Consider the following 14,951-nt stretch of genomic DNA (forward strand, 5'->3'; position numbering starts at 1 on the left):
ACTTGCTTAATATAAGAGCCACATAAAATAAACCTCAGATGTTTGAGAGTTGCAGGAAGGAAGGAAGACAGGCAAATAGATGGGAGAGAGAAAGGTGGAAAGAGAGCGACTTTAAATGCATTCTCCCAGCCACCATCTAGCTTGGACTGGAGAAGTGGTTTAAAGAAACAAATGTATTTTCCAAGCTGGCTGACAGGGCAGTGGGGGCTTTGAGAGCCACACAATATGTATGAAAGAGCCAGATGTGGCCCCCGAGCCACAGTTTCGCCACCCCTGTTCTAATCTATGAAAGCAGCAAATAGTCAGAGCCTTTAAACAGCAGAGACAGAGTATGACTCTTCTGGCAGGAGAGATACTGTCAGAGTCCTTGGTGGCAGCAGGTCTTTACTCAGTTTGTTTTTGGCATTTCCTGGGCATGGGGGGCAGGGGTAGCATTGCTAGGCAGAGACTTGGGACAGACACAGTGGCTTTTCCCAACCACTTGGGGGTCAACCAGAAGACACAAGGCAGGGCTTGCAAGTCTGCTCTCTCACCAAGTCCTTGTATTCTTGGGCTATATGATGACCGACAAAACTGGTTTTTCCTTAATGAAGAAAAAGCAGCCTTAAGAGGATCATACATTCAGTTTTAAGAGATATATGTGCTTGGGTTAAGTTTAGACTTCTTTTTAAACCAGGTTATTATAGCCAAACTTAAAAAATAAGATGAGATTTAAATTTTGAAAATCCTTTTTTTTTAAAAAAAACTTTCATGAAAAGTCATGTATTAAAGATGTTATATTGCAATGTATAATAGAATACATATAGATATAAGGTGTTATTTTTTCACTCCAAGTATGTAAATAAAAAAAAGGTAAAGGTAGTTCCCTGTGCAAGCACCAGTCGTTTCCGACTCTGGGGTGACGTTGCTTTCACAACGTTTTCACGGCAGACTTTTTATGGGGTGGTTTGCCATTGCCATCCCCAGTTGTCTACACTTTCCCCCCAGCAAGCTGGGTACTCATTTTACCGACCTTGGAAGGATGGAAGGCTGAGTCAACCTGGATCCAGCTTCCTGAAACCAGCTTCCGCCAGGATCGAACTCAGGTCGTGAGCAGAGCTTAGGACTGCAGTACTGCAGCTTTACCACTCTGGTGGTTTTGACCTTTAAACAAATTTGTCTACAGACTCATCTGAGTTACTTTGGAAGGAAAGGAAAGGTCCCATGTGCAAGCACCAGTCGTTTCCGACTCTGGGGTGACATTGCTTTCACATTTTCACGAATCACGGCAGACTTTTTACGGGGTGGTTTGCCATTGCTTTCCCCAGTCATCTAAGCTTTCCCCCCAGCAAGCTGGGTACTCCTTTTACCAACCTCGGAAGGATGGAAGGCTGAGTCAACCTCGAGCTGGCTACCTGAAAACCCAGCTTCCACTGGGGATCGAACTCAGGTCATGAGCAGAGCTTAGGACTGCAGTACTGCAGCTTTAACACTCTGCGCCACAGGGCTCTCTGAGTTACTTTGACTTCTATGGAAATATTTTTACTTGGTTAAAAAAACGCATTTCCCATTTTTAGTTAAGCCAGTCAAACAAACTTGTTTCTTTCTAGACATTCTAGGAGCAATTAACAGAATCAGAGCTAGTTCCAGATACACTTGTTTCACTATCCACCTTAGAAAGCATGCAAAATGAAAATAGAATTACAAGGGATTTTTGTTGTTATTTTTCCCTGAATTTTATTCAGTACATTAATAGTGCCATCCTAAACCCACTTTCCTGGGAGAAAGTCCCATTTTGAGTAGGGTTCTGAATAGACCCGTTTAGGGTGGTATTGTCAGTACTTGAATCCAAAAAAAGTTTAGTTTGGCACAAGTCCAGAAAATATACAATATGCTTATCACAGGAGTAGGGTGGCCAGACCGTCCCGGTCTCCCGGGACATTCCCGGATCTGGCCACCCAATCCCGGATCCCGGGCTCCCTATACCGGGACCATTAAAGGTCCCGGTTTAGGCAGCCCAGGAGCCGGTGGGCCGCGGGCGCGGGCGGGGAAGGCGGGGAGTGAGGGAGGGAGCGTCCCTGCGCCTGCGCAGGGCCCCTGCGCACGCGCAGGGACGCTCCCTCCCTCACTCCCCGCCTTCCCCGCCCGCGCGCGGGGCCGGCAGCGGTGGGGGAGGCCTCTCCGCGGCCTCCGCTGGTCGCTGGGGGCCTTCCAGAGTGTCTGGAAGGCCCCCAGCGACCAGCGGAGGCCGCGGGGAGGCCGCGGAGCACCCGGCGCTGGTCCGGGAAGGCCTTCCAGAGCCTCTGGAAGGCCTTCCCGGGCCAGCGCCGGCCAGCGAAGGCCTCCCCGCGGCCTCCGCTGGTCGCTGGGGGCCTTCCAGAGTGTCTGGAAGGCCCCCAGCGACCAGCGGAGGCCGCGGGGAGGCCGCGGAGCACCCGGCGCTGGTCCGGGAAGGCCTTCCAGAGCCTCTGGAAGGCCTTCCCGGGCCAGCGCCGGCCAGCGAAGGCCTCCCCGCGGCCTCCGCTGGTCGCTGGGGGCCTTCCAGAGTGTCTGGAAGGCCCCCAGCGACCAGCGGAGGCCGCGGGGAGGCCGCGGAGCACCCGGCGCTGGTCCGGGAAGGCCTTCCAGAGCCTCTGGAAGGCCTTCCCGGACCAGCGCCGGCCAGCGAAGGCCTCCCCGCGGCCTCCGCTGGTCGCTGGGGGCCTTCCAGAGTGTCTGGAAGGCCCCCAGCGACCAGCGGAGGCCGCGGGGAGGCCGCGGAGCACCCGGCGCTGGTCCGGGAAGGCCTTCCAGAGGCTCTGGAAGGCCTTCCCGGACCAGCGCCGGCCAGCGAAGGCCTCCCCGCGGCCTCCGCTGGTCGCTGGGGGCCTTCCAGAGTGTCTGGAAGGCCCCCAGCGACCAGCGGAGGCCGCGGGGAGGCCGCGGAGCACCCGGCGCTGGTCCGGGAAGGCCTTCCAGAGCCTCTGGAAGGCCTTCCCGGGCCAGCGCCGGCCAGCGAAGGCCTCCCCCGCGGCCTCCGCTGGTCGCTGGGGGCCTTCCAGAGTGTCTGGAAGGCCCCCAGCGACCAGCGGAGGCCGCGGGGAGGCCGCGGAGCACCCGGCGCTGGTCCGGGAAGGCCTTCCAGAGCCTCTGGAAGGCCTTCCCGGGCCAGCGCCGGCCAGCGAAGGCCTCCCCGCGGCCTCCGCTGGTCGCTGGGGGCCTTCCAGAGTGTCTGGAAGGCCCCCAGCGACCAGCGGAGGCCGCGGGGAGGCCGCGGAGCACCCGGCGCTGGTCCGGGAAGGCCTTCCAGAGCCTCTGGAAGGCCTTCCCGGGCCAGCGCCGGCCAGCGAAGGCCTCCCCGCGGCCTCCGCTGGTCGCTGGGGGCCTTCCAGAGTGTCTGGAAGGCCCCCAGCGACCAGCGGAGGCCGCGGGGAGGCCGCGGAGCACCCGGCGCTGGTCCGGGAAGGCCTTCCAGAGCCTCTGGAAGGCCGTCCCGGACCAGCGCCGGCCAGCGAAGGCCTCCCCGCGGCCTCCGCTGGTCGCTGGGGGCCTTCCAGAGTGTCTGGAAGGCCCCCAGCGACCAGCGGAGGCCGCGGGGAGGCCGCGGAGCACCCGGCGCTGGTCCGGGAAGGCCTTCCAGAGCCTCTGGAAGGCCTTCCCGGACCAGCGCCGGCCAGCGAAGGCCTCCCCGCGGCCTCCGCTGGTCGCTGGGGGCCTTCCAGAGTGTCTGGAAGGCCCCCAGCGACCAGCGGAGGCCGCGGGGAGGCCGCGGAGCACCCGGCGCTGGTCCGGGAAGGCCTTCCAGAGCCTCTGGAAGGCCTTCCCGGGCCAGCGCCGGCCAGCGAAGGCCTCCCCGCGGCCTCCGCTGGTCGCTGGGGGCCTTCCAGAGTGTCTGGAAGGCCCCCAGCGACCAGCGGAGGCCGCGGGGAGGCCGCGGAGCACCCGGCGCTGGTCCGGGAAGGCCTTCCAGAGCCTCTGGAAGGCCTTCCCGGGCCAGCGCCGGCCAGCGAAGGCCTCCCCGCGGCCTCCGCTGGTCGCTGGGGGCCTTCCAGAGTGTCTGGAAGGCCCCCAGCGACCAGCGGAGGCCGCGGGGAGGCCGCGGAGCACCCGGCGCTGGTCCGGGAAGGCCTTCCAGAGGCTCTGGAAGGCCTTCCCGGGCCAGCGCCGGCCAAGGAAGGCCTCTCCGACGCCTCCCTGGCCTCTGCCGCCGCCCCCGCCCCCGCCGCTGGACTCGCCGCCGCCGGACCCGCCGCCGCCGCCCGACCCGCCGCCGCCGCCCGACTCGCCGCCGACCGCCACCGCAGGTAAGGGGGCCGAAAGCGGGGGGGGGGGGCGGCCTTCCTTTCTTCCCTCCCTCTTCCCTTCTTTCCTTTCTTCCTCCCTTCCTTCCCTCCCTTCCTTCCCTCCCTCCCTTCCCTTCCTTCCTTCCCTCCCTCCCTCCTCCCTTCCTTCCTTTCTTTCTTCCTTCCCTCCCTCCCTTCCTTCCTTCCTTCCTTCCTTCCTTCCTTCCTTCCTTCCTTCCTCCCTTCCCTTCCCTTCCCTCCTCCCTTCCCTCCTCCCTTCCCTCCTCCCTTCCCTCCTCCCTTCCTTCCCTCCCTCCTCCCCTCCCCTCCTCCCTCCCTTCCTTTCTTTCTTCCTTCCCTCCCTTCCCTTCCTTCCTTCCTACCTTCCTTCCTTCCTTCCTTCCTTCCTTCCTTCCTTCCTTCCTTCCTTCCTTCCTTCCTTCCTTCCTTCCTTCCTTCCCTTCCCTTCCCTTCCCTTCCCTTCCCTTCCCTTCCCTTCTCCCTTCCCTTCCCTTCCCTCCTCCCCTTCCCTCCTCCCTTCCTTCCCTCCTTATGTTCTTATGTGGCGCAGAGTGTTGGACTGGAGGGGCCACTGGCCTGATGCAACAGGGCTTCTCTTATGTGACACAGAGTGTTGGACTGGATGGGCCACTGGCCTGATCCAACAGGGCTTCTGTTATGTTCTTATGTGACGCAGAGTGTTGGACTGGATGGGCGCAGAGTGTTGGACTGGCCTGATCCAACAGGTCTTCTGTTATGTTCTTATGTGACGCAGAGTGTTGGACTGGATGGGCCACTGGCCTGATCCAACAGGGCTTCTGTTATGTTCTTATGTGACGCAGAGTGTTGGACTGGATGGGCCACTGGCCTGATCCAACAGGGCTTCTCTTATGTTCTTATGTGACGCAGAGTGTTGGACTGGATGGGCCACTGGCCTGATCCAACAGGGCTTCTGTTATGTTCTTATGTGACGCAGAGTGTTGGACTGGATGGGCCACTGGCCTGATCCAACAGGGCTTCTGTTATGTTCTTATGTGACGCAGAGTGTTGGACTGGATGGGCCACTGGCCTGATCCAACAGGGCTTCTCTTATGTTCTTATGTGACGCAGAGTGTTGGACTGGATGGGCCACTGGCCTGATCCAACAGGGCTTCTCTTATGTTCTTATGTGACGCAGAGTGTTGGACTGGATGGGCCACTGGCCTGATCCAACAGGGCTTCTCTTATGTTCTTATGTGACAATACTGACTTTGGTGGACCCAAGCACTGATTCAGTGTAAGGGAGCTTTGTGTTTGTGACTGGAGTGGACAATACTGACTTTGGTGGACCCAAGCACTGATTCAGTGTAAGGGAGCTTTGTGTTTGTGTCTTCTGGTGCAATTTTGTTCTCAGATCCTGTATTTACTTCATCAGTATATGGGATAAGGCACTTTCTCAACTGTGCTGCATAATGCAGCCTATTTATTTTGTCCTGTTGGCTCTGTTGGCTCTATCTGCGCCACCTTCATCACTTTCGGGGTGTGGATCCCCCAGTGGGGTGGGCTCCCGACTCCCTCTGCCGGCTGTTTCTGATAGCCCTGCGCCCCCTCTTTCATTTGATATGTGTCCCGTGCGGGTGCCACCCTCCTGCCGGGAGATGCCGCAAAATGAGCCCCCTTGAGGCTTATGGCGGCAGGGCTCGGGGGAAGCAAGCTAGACTGCTGTTCTTTTGAGGGGTTATAGAGTGTTTCGAGCCCCTCCCTGTGGCATCGGTCCCATCGTTGTGGGACCCAGGGGGCCGGCGCAGCGGCCCGCTGAAGCAGCCTGTCAGTCACTTCCGCATCTCGACCTGTGTTATTAGTGACAGGCTGCTTCGGCAGGCTGCTGCGCCGGCCCCCTGGGTCCCACGACGATGGGACCAATGCCACAGGGAGGGGCTCGAAACACTCTATAACCCCTCAAAAGAACAGCAGTCTAGCTTGCTTCCCCCGAGCCCTGCCGCCATAAGCCTCAAGGGGGCTCATTTTGCGGCATCTCCCGGCAGGAGGGTGGCACCCGCACGGGACACATATCAAATGAAAGAGGGGGCGCAGGGCTATCAGAAACAGCCGGCGGAGGGAGTCGGGAGCCCACCCCACTGGGGGATCCACACCCCGAAAGTGATGAAGGTGGCGCAGATAGAGCCAACAGAGCCAACAGGACAAAATAAATAGGCTGCATTATGCAGCACAGTTGAGAAAGTGCCTTATCCCATATACTGATGAAGTATATACAGGATTTGAGAACAAAATTGTTTCCGGCGGTGATATTTGGGGGATTTTTGGGGACGTCACAGGAAGTGCTGTGAAGTCACTTCCTGTTTCCGGCAGTGGCATTTGGGGGAAATGATGCCATTTGGGGGAAATGATGTCACAGGAAGTGATGTCACTTCCTGCTTCCGGCAGGTGGCGCGGGGGAAATGATGTCACAGGAAGTGATGTCACTTCCCGTTTCCGGCAGGTGGCGCGGGGGAAATGATGTCACAGGAAGTGATGTCACTTCCTGTTTCCGGCGGTGGTATGACGTCGCCGGAAGTGACGTCGCCGGAAGTGACGTCACTTCCTGTTTCCGGCGGCGCGCGCGCTTCGCGCGCGCGCACTCCTGCCTTCCCCCCCCCCAAGGTGTCCCTGGCTGGCCTTCAGACATTATGGCCACCCTACACAGGAGCTTGAAACCTACAGCATAACTGCATGTTTTTCAGTATATAGAATAGCCTATGAGGTGTAGGGCACCACTGAAGTCAGAGCTGCTGAAATTAATCTTAGAGGTGACTGAGACCATATCCGAACCCATTCATCAGAACTTATTGTCTTTATGTACAAAGGGGTCAGCAGAGGGCAGCAGCCTCAAGTTAGGCAAGACCCTAGGGGGAGTACCTTCTTTCTAAAAGGGCTTCTTCTTGTCCATCTGCAGAATGCTATTTTACTATTTTAGGCTTTTCTTAGAACAGTCTCTCTCTCTCTCTCTCTCTCTCAGCACGACAGCAAAGTTTATCTCTCCTCTCTTCTATCCAGTTTATTAGTTCCTAAATAACACTTTCTTTACTGTTAACCTGTTCAGTGGCCTATGGGCTGCATAGGCACTCTGCCAACGCTTTTAAGGATATTAAAAAATCTTGATTCTGTTTGTTGGCATAGGGGTGTCAAACTCCAATTGGGACCTGGGAATCCCCTGGAATTACAACTCATCTCCACAGTACAGAGATCAGTTCCCCCGGAGAAAAATGGATGATTTGGAAGGTGGACCTCTATGGTGTTATAGCCTACTGAGGTCCCTGTCCTCTTCAGGCTCCATCCTCAAATGGCCAGGAGTTTCCCAACTTGGATTTGGGAACCCTACATATGGTAGTACTTTATATTGCAGATTCTCAATGATAAATATCATTAATTTTTATTCGCTCTGCTTCTCAGTAAACACCCTTAAGGATCAGGCTAGATATGTGTTGAAGATCTAAATATCCTATGCTGATAGGTTGTCCATCGTTTTAGACTGAGAGCTCTGATTTCCCTTCTTCTGTACTCCATAGTCTTAGACTCATGGATGATTTAACTACAGCTGGAGTGTGAAACCAGAATTTGCTTTATAGACGATCTGGTCTTAGTTTGCCTTGACAAACGCTGTTTTCGTCTTTCCTCTGGAGAGACCTGGTTGGGATCCCAGAATGCATTGCTGCAAGGGCATCAAAGGAAAACAAATTGAAATTTAATCCAGAGTGAAACTATAGTTAACACAAACTAAATTATCTTCAACTCATAATTTTACAATATGATTTGACATACCCAAACATATCATTTCTCTTTGCCCAGACTTTTAGATGAAGGGTTCTGGTTTTTTGACGCTCTGCTAGTAACGTGAAGGTGTGATGATGATGATGATATTGGATTCATATCCCACCCTCTACTCTGAATCTCAGAGTCTCACAATCTCCTTTATCTTCCTCCCCTACAACAGACACCCTGTGAGGTGGGTGGGGCTGAGAGAGCTCTCCCAGAAGCTGCCCTTTCAAGGACAACTCTGCGAGAGCTATGGCTAACCCAAGGCCATTTCAGCAGCTGCAAGTGGAGCAGTGAGGAATCAAACCCAGTTCTCCCAGATAAGAGTCCACACACTTAACCACTACATCAAATGGAGATCATTAGGCTGATTAATGTTGTTTTCATGCTGTTGTTATGCATTTGACAGGCTGTTGGCTTGTTTTTATGGCTTGTTTTAATATTGACCATTTTGATGGTTGTTTTTGTTATGCTATTGTCTTGTTTTTACTTGGTGAGCTGCCTCAATAATTTTCCAAATTAAAAAAAAATATTGGAGTGGCTCCTGTTTGGTTCGATTATACAATCTGTAGTGAGTTTAATTAAGATAAGGAAAAAGTGAGTCCTATTTATGTTTGTATATGTATATATTATTCATGAAGCTTTCAGCTTTTTGATTTGCAGCTGACTGTACAATGCTATTACTCAGCTCTTGTGCAACTTTCTTATTCATGTTTGCTTGCGAGTAGCTACTGGATTTTTCTGTTTCCAAGGTATACACTTTTCTGTGTAACCATACATATTTTTCTATGTAATTTTATACATTTTTTTTTCAGAATAGCTCTTTTATATATTTTCCATTGGCAGTAGGTAGTTTCACCTCCTTTTGTGCTGCTGCACATTTTTTGTAGGTGAATTTAATGAAACCATGGTCTTGTATGATGCTTAAACCAAGCGATAACATCATTTTTGTAAGTCAGGTTTAAAAAAAAATAAATAGAACATAATCTCTCTCTCCCCCCCCCACTCCCTCCCTCTCACAGGTAATAAATTCTCTTCCGCTTATGCCAGGGCACTGCTAGCATGTGTCTGGGCTTATGCTCTCATCTTTGCAGTGGCTCCTTTAGCTGACTGGGGCAGTTATGGACCGGAGCCCTATGGGACCGCTTGCTGCATCAAGTGGAAAGTGTCAACCAGAGAGGCAAAGTTCTACATCATGGCTCTCTTTGTCTTCTGCTATATCATCCCTTGTGTCCTGATCATCATCTCCTACTCACTCATCCTTTGGACTGTCAAAGTGTCCAGAAGAGCAGTAAAGCAGCACATGTCACCTCGGAGCAAGACCAACACTGTCCACAGTCTGATTGTCAAGGTAAGGGAATAGTTATACAAGTGGTCACTAGGATTGTACCTAGGGCTGGGCCAGTGGGTGTACCTCCCCAAACTGAGCACTGCTTCAAACCACTATCTTTTAAAAACAGGCTTTAAAAATGTGACATTTAAAGATGGCACAAGGGGAGATGGAGAGTGTAGAATGGGAAAAGGTTTCAGGTACAACAAACCAAATTCTCTTCCAGCTACTATGATTGTAAACATGGCAACATGTTTAAAGGAGTAACCTCAAGCAAAGGTGGCTTAATTTGTTCAGTCTGGAGCTGGCTTAACTTGCTCAGTCTGCCTTCAAGGCAGGCTCGGAGGAGCACTCTATGTGGGTAAGGGGGCACCTGTGGCGGCCCCAGGCAGCTGCCTACCCCACTGATCCCCACGCGCTGGCCCTGACTTCCGCATGAGAATGTAAATGAGATAACACATGTGACAGGGGCCATCCTCTTGCTGGTAAGGTATTCTCAATGTTACAGCTACCAAGGAGTGGCTGTTTCCAGCACTATGCTCATATTATGCTACCAGATCTCCCAGACTAACAGGAGACCTCTGCCCAGCAGCCCTTTTACCCATTTTGGTGGGTTGGCAGGGGGCACATATTGGGCAATCATCAGCGATATGATGGTGTCACTTCTGGTGCAACCAGGAAGTGACATCACCACATAGTGGAAATGCTCTAGCATTCACCCAAAACTCTATAGTTAGACCTTTATACACACACCAGTAAGTCTTCCCCTCTGCCTGTGGGAAATACAACAGTATCCCCTGACCCTAAAATATTTTTCTATTTTGTTCCTTCAGAACTCCTAGGGAACAAAGTACAAAAAAAGCCCCTACTACAGATTATTTTTTAAAAAAATGCTTCTGTCACACAAGTTTCTATGTGCCATGTAGAGGGAAAAATAATAATATGATACATGCATTGAAGCAGGCAAAGGTAAAATATAATCAGCACACCAAGATGGTTTGCTCACTCATGTTGCACCGCTGTCTGTCATGATTTGACAACTTAATTTAACTGTGCATTCCTCTCCCCCTCCAGATTCTTGAGAATTTTATCTTTAGTACTTTAGAATTGCTTATCTAAAGGCAAGAGGAGCTGCATAGGTTTTTTTTGCCATCCAACTGGGTGCACTTACCAGTTCATAAGGTCAAACAATTAGCATTAATTAAAGACTAGTGCCATTAATGCGCATGCAGACGAAATGCAATTTGAGCTGTGTATATAACCTTCCAAAGTGAGGATGGAAGAGGGGGTTGGTATCTAGATTTCTCAACTATAGTCCTCTGCAGATATTACGCTGGCATTCCCTTCACGCAGATCAGGAGCTTGGTAACCACATAAGAACATAAGAAGAGTCCTGCTGGATCGGGCCAATGGTCCATCTAGTCCAGCATCCTGTCTCACACAATGGCCAACCAGTTCCTCTGGTTGCCCAACAACAAGGTGTAGAGGCATTCTCCTGATGTTGCCTTCTGACACTAGAATTCAGAGACTGACTATCTCTGAACATGGAGCTTGCCTTTAGTCACCATGGCTAGTAGTCACTGATAGACCTCCCCTCCGTGAATCTATCTGATCTTTTAAAACTGTCTGTGTTTGTGGCTATCACTACATTATTTGGCAGCAAATTCCACATTTTAATCATGTTACAGTAGCACAGGGTGCATGATCACTGTATCATCTGAATAGGGCCATGTGTGGATTTTCCTTGTGGGTGCAGCTTTTCATTAATGGAAAACTGACACAAGGCTCTATTCACACAATAAGGCGATTGTATGAATTGCTCTAATGTAACCCAGAGCTGACAAGTTTCCTCTCTGCATGTATACCAACATAATGTCTGTAATAATGCCATGGTGAAGCTATTTCCTGGGGACTTAAGAAAGATGGCTTGCTGGCTTTAGGGACAGACTATGTAAAAGCAAGCCATTTCCCACACATAGGACCTATAGGCTCATGGCATGCAAGGGAGTTGTTTTCCACATTAGATGCATTTCTTTTGATATGAGGCCACTTCAATAGCTCTCCCACACTGCACTGCAAATTGGAATGCACAGAAAAACATACTGGAAGGGACTAGGGTTGCCAGGTCCGACTCAGGAAATATCTGGGGACTTTGGGGTGGAGTCAGGCGCAAGGTTGTGACAAGCACAATTGAACTCCAAAGGGAGTACTGGCCACCACATTTGAAAGGATCACATTCCTTCTAAATGCCTTCCCTTCATTGGAAATAATGGAGGATGGGGCTCATAGAATTGGGCCCCCTTGCCCAATCTTTTTGAATCTTGGGTTTTTTTGATGAGAGGCACCAGATGCTATGCTGAAAACCCAGTGCCTCTACCTCTACCTCAAAAAACAGCCCCCCAGAGCCCCAGATACCCACAGATCAATTCTCCATTATACCCTTTGGGGACCAGTCCTCTACACCTCCCCCCACTTTCTGCTAACCCTGAAGAGGGGAGGGCTCCAAAGCAGGGGATCCCCTACCTCCAATTGAGGACTGGCAACCTTAGTAGGGACAGTCTTTTCTTCTTATAGCCATCAGAATAAAAACAACAATGCTGGTACTGAGCAGGTCCCCTTCTCTACTATGAACTGCGGCAGATTAGCGTAGTGCCAGCACATTTGGGGGCATGTGTGCACAACCTGGTTTCCTACTGCTTTCCTAGTCATACCCAGAAACCAGAAACTTTGGCTTAGTTAGGCAGGCTGTGGATCTAAAAAAGATTCCTCTGCAGCGACCTCACCAAATTGAAATTCCCAGGATTCTCTGGAGGAAGCCTTAACGGCTACAGTGGGTGAAAACCAGTTATCTGTAGTGTAGCTGTTCCCCTGACACGCACTGCAGAGCTCATCGGCTCTGTTTCCAGAGTGCTGCAAAGATGTGCCAACAACCTGAGCCTGCTTCCAGACTTTATACATATGCTGCAAATGGCGGGTAAGATGAGCCAAGCATCTAATGGGAGTCCAAATTGATAGTGCTTGCTTTTGAAGAGTTGGCACGGGCTGCAAGGCTGGCAGGAACTACCATTTTCATGCTGCTTGTTTTCTCCCCTCGCTCTTTGTCTTCCAGCTCAGCATTTCTGTCTGCATTGGGTTTCTGGCTGCTTGGACCCCTTATGCCATTGTTGCCATGTGGGCAACCTTTGGAGATATCCACCAGGTGCCAGTCTTGGCGTTCGCCCTCTCCTCCATCTTTGCCAAGTCCTCGGCAACCTACAACCCTCTGGTGTATCTGCTGTTCAAGCCCAACTTCCAGAAGTTCATTTCCAAAGACCTGTCACTGTTGCACGCCATCTGCACAGTCTTCTGCTGCAGCAGGCCGAGGGTCATCACCCTGCGTTCCTTCCATACCCAAGATGGCAGGGCTTCCATGAGGCTCTCAACTCCTTTTGCTGAACACCGTGGGTCCTGCAGGAACTGCTCTGACACCTTTGAATGTTTCCGTAACTATCCTCGGTGCTACAGGCTGCCTCCAAAGGCCGACACGACATCCAAGACTAGCCCCCTGGCAATTCTGTCCAACGGAAGAGCTTGCAGGCCGAGTCTGAAGAGAACCATGCAGGTCATGGTGCTTGTGACACGGAAGAAGTCGGGGATGGGGACTGTGAATGTGGCAGGGGATGTTCTGCCTGCCAATATTGTGAAAGACCTTATGTAAGCATGGCGAGAGGCAAGGGTTTCAAGGCAGGGGTTGACCCCTATCTGCCTAGTCCAATGGGAATGTTTGACTACAGCATCAAAATCCATCTTTTCCCCATATGTATGGTGGCTCCCAAAGTGTGCTTTGCAGGTTATAGGATACTGCAAATCTGACACCAGCATTTATCAGACTATTTCTTTAAAAAAAAAACAGTTGTCATTTTGCACCAACAATTTCACACCTGTTTTTTTTTTTTAAGAATATTAGAGTAAAAACAATTCTGGATTGTCAGCTTTCCCCTACCCCCAGTTATTGCAGTCAGTCTCCCAGTGGCTAATCAGATTGCATGGCACAAATGGTGAGATTCAGGGCTTTTTTGGTAGCAGGAACTCCTTTGCATATTAGGCCACGCCCCTGATGTAGCCAATTCTTTTGGAGCTTACAGGGCTCTTAGTACAGGGCCTAGTGTAAGCTCCAGGAAGACTGCCTACATCAGGGGTGTGTGGCCTAATATGCAAAGGAGTTCTTGATACAAAAAAGCCCTGGTGAGATTGGTTCCTCACCACTGATGCCCTGCTGTCCTATGCAGACTGCCTTGCTTTTGTGTTGGTTGCACAACTAATGGGCAGGCAACACATGGCAGTTGCAAGGTGCCATTGCTCACAGGGCTATGTTCTGAATTCAGTCAGACTGTGTGAGCAATAGTGCACATGGTGGCTTATCAGGTGAGTACAACTGAACTGCACTACAACCACTGTTGGGTCAGCCCATGCAATCAGCACAGCAGGTGGGTACAATTGCTCATGCAGTCATTGTACTGGTGTCTGAAGCTGTGTCACTGGTGGATTCTCCTTTGCCCCATCATCCTTGAAAATGACACCGTATAGTTCCCTCCTGTGCCAGCTCTGACAGGTACAGACACAGTTTATGTTCTTTGAACTACTTGTTGGTTCCCTCCATGTTCTCTTTTTGTTAATACTTAACAGAAATCCCCCATGTTCTCTTTTTTGTTAATACGTAACAGAAATCATGGTGCTAATCATGGTGCTAAAACCAACCAAGGTGCTAAACCAAGGTGCTAAACTAACCAGCCTCCAACAGTTGTGTCACAATATTGAAATCATACAGGTTCCCCATCTATACCTGGGGATAATGTCACCAGTCTACCTCACACAATAGGCTCATGGAGGCAGAACACCTTAATGTCTAGAGCACTTGGAGGTTTCATGGTCTTCAGCATTACTGCATCCATCAGCACTTTGGAAACCAACAATCCATGGCCTAGAACCCACAGTTCTAGAGGGAGGAGTGACAGCCAAAGGTCACTCTACACCAGAATGTATTTTATTGCCACCCAAAGGCACAGAAGATACTAGACTCCAAGGCACAGCATCGTTTACAGTTGGAGTGTAGTTATATACATCTGGTTCTTATACTACCAGCTCACTCAGTATTTTGTCATCATTTTCACATTAACAGAAGGCAAGACATTCCCTAATACAAAGGGGCCAGTGCTGGAAGACAACAGAGAATTTATTGAAGAGATGGATTACAAGGGCCCTGAAGCCAATGAGATTTCACTAGCATTCTAATGAACAACTCTGTTCTCAAAGAAGAACCGTATCACCACGGAATAGCTACTCTAAGCTGGCTAGAACATCCAGGAGATAAATTTCATTACAACTTTGCCTGAATTGACAATGTTGTTGAAAAAGATATATCATTTGAGTGTGTGTATGTGTGTGTGTACACACACACACACACAGAATGATCTTCAAAGATTATGCATATATGAGGAGATAAAATACAGGTTTTCAGACTACAGGGGAGACAGTTTGGAAAAGAATGTTCACTTTCTGCAATAAATTGGAAGAGAAATAGGGGAGTATGGCATGCACTTAGCCATTCA

At 51.2% G+C, this 14,951-nt stretch overlaps 1 protein-coding gene across 1 annotated transcript in view; it reads left to right on the plus strand.

The window, feature by feature from the left end:
- The window catches only part of LOC132567557 (opsin-5-like), a 104,279-nt gene extending 91,004 nt beyond the window's left edge, over window positions 1–13,275 (plus strand). Inside the window, exons 5-6 of the mRNA XM_060233237.1 lie at window positions 9,056–9,384; window positions 12,473–13,275. Of these exons, the coding sequence (XP_060089220.1) occupies window positions 9,056–9,384; window positions 12,473–13,060 (917 nt within the window). The 3' untranslated portion in view covers window positions 13,061–13,275. The remainder of the gene's footprint in view (window positions 1–9,055; window positions 9,385–12,472) is intronic.
- Window positions 13,276–14,951: the final 1,676 nt, after the last annotated feature.

This window comes from Heteronotia binoei, chromosome 2, assembly GCF_032191835.1.
Source record: "Heteronotia binoei isolate CCM8104 ecotype False Entrance Well chromosome 2, APGP_CSIRO_Hbin_v1, whole genome shotgun sequence".
In the NCBI taxonomy this organism is placed as follows: Eukaryota; Metazoa; Chordata; class Lepidosauria; order Squamata; family Gekkonidae; genus Heteronotia; species Heteronotia binoei.